General features: G+C 33.1%; 1 protein-coding gene across 2 annotated transcripts in view; it reads left to right on the plus strand.

Annotated features, from left to right (window-relative positions):
* The window catches only part of LOC106466677 (CUB and sushi domain-containing protein 3-like), a 74,480-nt gene that overhangs the window by 45,427 nt on the left and 22,700 nt on the right, over window positions 1-6,353 (plus strand). For both annotated transcript variants that reach the window (XM_022395299.1, XM_013926975.2), the window contains exons 3-4: window positions 862-1,050; window positions 4,514-4,603. In XM_022395299.1, the coding sequence (XP_022251007.1) occupies window positions 862-1,050; window positions 4,514-4,603 (279 nt within the window). The remainder of the gene's footprint in view (window positions 1-861; window positions 1,051-4,513; window positions 4,604-6,353) is intronic.

The following is a 6,353-nucleotide window of genomic DNA, read 5'->3' on the forward strand; positions in this document are numbered from 1 at the left end:
GAAATCCTATACTGCTTCTGCACTCTCCAAGTTAAAATGCAACATTTTGGTGTGTAAATCATCACAACTTCAAGCATTGGTGAGCTAGCCCTTCTGACACCAGAATCAGAATAATCAGCAGAACATTTGGCTGTTATGATACTCACCGGTTCTCTACTTTATTAGAGAGATTTGAGACCATGATGAGCAATACGTAATATGCGACGGCCATTTTTTCCCGGCCCACCCCTACATACTAAGCACTACTGTGCCTAGTGATAGGATTACTTTCGGTATATATTTTTCACGCCTAGTGTTAACTCAAACTGTATTTAAGAATGAGATGAGGATTAATTTGATGGTTTTGAGAACTGGTTCGTTTCGTCGAATTTCGCGTGAAGCTACTCGAGTACTACCTGCGCTAGTCGTCCCTACTTTAAAAGTGATACTAGAGGGTAAACAGTCAACATCACCCATCGTCAACTCTTGGGCTACTATTTATTTCCAACGAATAGCGGGATTAACCGTTACATTATAACGCTTCCAAGGCTGAAAGGGTGAACATGTTAGGTGATGAGATTCGAACCCACGAGTGGGAAGTTCCGAGTCGAGCGTCATAACCACCAAAGCTACATTTAATTAGACTCGTATATGGGGCTTTGTTCAATGAATGCATTCAATATATATTCAAATTAGCCCTTTTATCTTTACGTAGGACATTAAAACAGCATTTTTACCTCTTAGAAATTATAGCCTTTTCTCTTTAAAAAGTGTTTCGTAAGATTATTAGAAAAGCAGAAGATCTACAAAATGGCTGCTTTTCCCAAGAAAATGTTTCTTCTGCTTGTTATTTAAATGTTTTTGTTTCTTCTTCTACTTTAGATATAGCTTTATCACCAACTGGCGTTACATCTGCTTCCAGTTCTCTCGACTCTTATCCTCCCGAAAATGTAGTAGATGGGAACAAGCAGAGTTGTATGTTCACAAGGGATGCGAAACCGCGATGGTGGCGTCTGGACATGGGGAAGGCCTACCATGTACTCTATGTGGCCATCACCATACCGTACTCAAGTGAGTAGCACCTCCCTCGTAGTAACGAACTAGTGCATGATCCTACTATTTAACTCTTCTAGAAAACGTAACGGTTATGTTTTTGATATAAAAAAAATCACAATGCGGGGCATTGTACACGTGAAAAAAAAATCACTGTTTGCAAAAATAGATTAAAAAAAATCTAAGAAATTAAAAACCATACCAGCATGTCGATACGAAAAACAAAAACTCTCATATACGGTAATATATACTGTAAGATATTAAACCCTCTCCCCCTTGGCACAGCTGCACTAACGACTCATACGTTGATTGGAATTTTCAGAGATGCTTTATTATAATATATAAATACGTATGTATATATGTATTTTCCTGTTTATAAAATATAAATAGACACGTAAAATAAACCTTAAACAGTACTATTGTGTTTAATGGTTTCTTTCATTTAGTTATATATACATTCTATAATATCGGTAACCAATTTCTTTAGTTAATTATCAAAGCAGTAGTCTTTGTAACAACTTAGGTTTAATTAAACAGGTTCTTTGATTGGCTACTTGGTTTGTAACTACCTTCTTTAATTGGCTGCTTTTTTTTTCATACAGTGTGAAAAACATATTGTAAAATTTATGGTAAATTACTGTATTACACCGTAAAATTTACAGATATACCATTACTTTTACGGTGGACACCGTATTTTTTAAAGTACTTTATATCAGTTTCACTGTAATACTTACAGATGATTCACAATACTTTTATGGTGAATCTGTTGCTTTCGTTTTTGTACACCATAAAACATGTAAAATTTACCACACGTATTACAAAAGGCAACTTTCAATATAATGTTTACGTAACACTAGTTTCTAAATAAAAGCTGCAACTATTTCATAAATGTTTATCTTTTTAATTTGCAAGATTGTTATACTCATTTATCCCCACAAATGTACTTTGATTTATATTAGCTACAGGCCTGTAACTTTCTCTGTCATTGAAAAAAAAGAGCAATTTCATGCACATTAACACGAATGACAACTTTTCTATTAAACTATAAAATAATACTATTTTCAAACACATCACACATTAATCGTTATACAGAAAGAAGAAGAAAAAAGGAAATTAACATATCAAAGAAAAGTTTAAAATATAACTCCTGTAGTTACTGAATGTTTGACCAGTAGCTTACAAATAAACACATGGATATGTACAGAGACAAGCTAAACACCTGACACAGAAATTATTTAACACATGAAAGCAAAACGCTTAAACTAAACACACGGGGTGTTTCTAGTTAAACGTATAATGATTCATTAAACACTTAAACAATTAAGCTAAACACATGAGGTATTTCTAGTTAAACATCTAATGATTCATTAAACAATTAAACTAAACACGTGGGGTGTTTCTAGTTAAACATCAAATGGTTCATTAAACAATTAAACTAAACGCAATTCTAAACACCTCAGTTGTTCAATTTCTGAAAGTGTAGACTACGTTTATCTATCAGATTTTATAGTCTCTTAATGTTTCTTTATTTATCTAATTAATATAACATACTATTAAAATTAATTCATATAATTTTGTTAACACATTGGAAACTACGCATCCTGTAGTTCAGTAATGCCTACAATACCATTTAAAATCATAATTTTTCAAAAATCCGTTTTGGAATAATACAAGCATTCAGTTTACTTTGAACAAATAATCTAAATTATGGCAATTTTAATTTTCTCGTTTACCATTATCTGTGTCATATACTAAAAATGTTCATGAAACCTGGTTTGATTTACACAGTAAATTTTTTTTTTTATATTTCATGTACAGTATATAGTGCTGGTAAAAGTAGTTCAACTACTGAAGTCACTCAGTTTGTTTAATAATTAGTGTGAGCTTATTTGTTTCTTTTTGATTATTTCTGTATGTAGAAATCGGCAATCTCTTCAGAAAAGTTCAAATAGCAACGATAATCTTCCTTAAAGCGATTCACCTAAGCATTTCGATTAATTTTAAACTTAAACCCATTATTGTACTGATTTAATGAAATAAAAGACTGAAAATCTGAATACTTTTGTTTCTTTGTTATAGTCAGATCCATTCAAAATCAGTAAAACATCTTCGCATTGTTCCATCTTGAAACTTTCCTGCTGTAGTATATACATCCGGGTTATTGTTAAACTGCTTTGATTTTCTTTTACCATTTTTAAGCAGGGTGTTGAGCGTCTCTTAGTAGTTAGCGTATCGGACTGGGGATCCAAGGTTTCGGTTTCAAGATATCAACATTATGTATCCATACACACTTCGCACTCTCAGCTGTGGGTGCATTATAAGAGTGGCAGTCAATCTTAATAATTGGCTAAGAGTAACCGCTTTATCTATAAAGCTATACCCTTGCTTTTTTTTTCTTCTTCTCCCTATCTCAATGTATATGTATACCCCTAGCAAATGCCTGATGAAACAACTCAAAGATATTTTTTTCTAAAAATAGTGATGAATTAATATAAAATGCGCAGTCAAACCAATTTCTTGGATCAGAACGCATGCGAAATATGATTGTCTAGTTGACGTTTTTTGTCATTCCATGTGTTATTTCATAAGGAAAATTGCAAAGGAGACTGACTGCAATGCATTGTTAGCAAATATATTTGGGTTTAGATGCAATGGATACATCCAGCACAATAGAGCGCTCAGATTCCCTAAGTAGCCGCGAGATTTTTTCAGTTGAATACCACCGTTCCTTGTCATTTTACTGAGCGCCATAAAAGACTGCTAACTAAGTGATCGCTTTTTGGCAATTTTTATTTCTGTAAGTGTCAATGGAGAGATATTAAGTTCAATTCAGATCAGTTTATTCGACATGATTCAATAAATTTCATGCATGTATATAATACCAACATAAATAAATAAATATATATATAAACCGGACAACAACAAATATATACACGAACACGTTCCTCTTTTCATGCGTTTTTTCATTTATGCTTCTACCTTCGAAATATTTTTTTCAATCAGTTGACGAATGAAGTACCGTTTATTGTGAAATTTCCTTACAAAAAAGAAACATTTTTACTCTTACAAGTTTTTATATTTTGTTGTTGTTGTTTCTACAGTCAACAGTTCAAGAGATAAATAGCGTGGCAGACAGTCAGACATATGTCTAGTATAAATATCGATAATATTTTCATTTTCTAGCTTTATTTTAATACTTTATATTAAACTTACAACTTAACTGTTTTCACAGAAATCACTGAAAACGGGCTATGTATAATCCGAATTTTCAAAGTAAAATTTTGTTTTTACATAATAACGTAATTATCCAGATAGTTTGAATTTGATGTCATTATACATTCATTAAAAAATATATTCCTTATATTATAATCAATACGCGTGAGTAAATGAATTTAGTAATGTAATGTCACGATTGTTTCAAATGAGTTAAGTATATTAGTGTGTGTTCATTCAAAAGCTGTTGATTTTTGTTGCTCTTTAGATTCATATCAACAATTCACCACATATGTTATTAGTGTGAAGAACCAAAACATCCTCTACCATAGGTGCTCATCTTTCAACGGAAAATTCGGTAAGAATGTTTTGTTTTTCGTTGTTGTTGTTTTCATTTTAACGTAAATACCTTTGTCTTTTCTCGATTAATATACCATATGGGATTGGCAGATGAATGAACTCTGGTCTGGCAGCTTGTCGAGGTCATGGCGCAGACGCCAAGCATACAGTTATTTTCTTTGAATATGAGAAACAAAAATATGCTGGAATATTAGAGTTACAACTAATAAAGATACAAGTTAATCAATAGGTGAGTTAATTCAAATGAAATAATATGATAATAGAGTAATGAAACACGAAGCTAGAACTAATTGAGTTAATTCAAATGAAATAATATGATAATAGAGTAATGAAACACGAAGCTAGAACTAATTGAGTTAATTCAAATGAAATAATATGATAATAGAGTAATGAAACACGAAGCTAGAACTAATTGAGTTAATTCAAATGAAATAATATGATAATAGAGTAATGAAACACGAAGCTAGAACTAATTGGGCTAGTTTGATACATACTCTGTTGGAACAAGGTACAAATGTTCTCCCACCCCGGTAGCTCAGCGTTAAGTTTACGGACTTACAACGCTAAAACCCGGGGCTCGATTTTACGCAGATCACAGAGCCTTGCGCTGAAAAATAACAATAAAATCAAGAACTAACTGCTCGACAAATTCAACAGTCACGAGTGAAAGAGCCGAGAGGGAAGTAGCAATAAACACTGTACTCGTTATCACAAGGCCTAAAACTGGGACAATAGAAACGTAGTTCCTTATTCTTCAAAGAAACGTTCTTTTTTATTTGTTTGTTTCTTAAATGCGTCCTGCCAATCTTCCGTACAAAGCTCTGTAGAATTGTATAAACCTTCACACTGCTAGTCAATATTTAGAAAAAAAAAGTCAGCCCAAATCCTGTAACAAGGTTGTGGTGCGTGCATTTATTACATTCACAGTCTTCTCTGATGAAAGATTATACATATATTTCAGATGACAGAGTGGATATTTTGTTTAGTCTGACTTCACAGTACTAGCGTTTAACATAAATAATACCTTCAGACAGGCTGTAGTAAGGCAAGTCATTGACAGAAATATTAACCACCTGAGTCAATAAAAATTAACAGAATAAAATGGTGTATAGCAAGCTAAACGTTGTAACAATGAAAATAAACCTCAGGCAGATTAAATAGATTTCACGTAATCTCAAACAATTTCTCTTTTTTGTGCCCTATTTAAAACTAAAATTTGCAAAAGTTTTCGCAATGACTTCACCAATAGAAACTCTAAAAGTAAGCACTTATTTGTTGCAAAAGAAACAAAATACTCATAAATTACTCAGCCCTCTAGTGGCTCAGCTGTAAGCTTAAGGGCTTAAAACGCGAAAATTCGAGGGGTTTTCTCTGCTGTGGGAACAGCGCAGATAGCCTATTTTGCAGCTTTGTGCTTAAATGAATTACACAAACAAACAGACAGCATTTTTATGATGTAATATAATTTAAGCATTTTAAACTATCGTAAGGCTGGGCCGAGTGTGTTCATGTTTCGCGTGCCGGACTGTGGATCTACAGGTCCAATATTCGCGTCCCGTTACCGTAGGTGCGTTATAAGGGTAATGGTCAAATCCCACCATTCAATCAGACAAGAGTAACACAAGAGTTGGTAGTGGACGATGTTGTCTAACTTTCTTCGCTCTAGACTATTACTTCAAAATTAGGGACGAGAGTCCTTGTGGAGTTTTGCGAGAATATATGCAAATAGACAAATCATCGTAAGAGAT

The sequence above is a fragment of the Limulus polyphemus genome, unplaced genomic scaffold, assembly GCF_000517525.1.
Source record: "Limulus polyphemus unplaced genomic scaffold, Limulus_polyphemus-2.1.2 Scaffold75, whole genome shotgun sequence".
Classification (NCBI taxonomy): domain Eukaryota; kingdom Metazoa; phylum Arthropoda; class Merostomata; order Xiphosura; family Limulidae; genus Limulus; species Limulus polyphemus.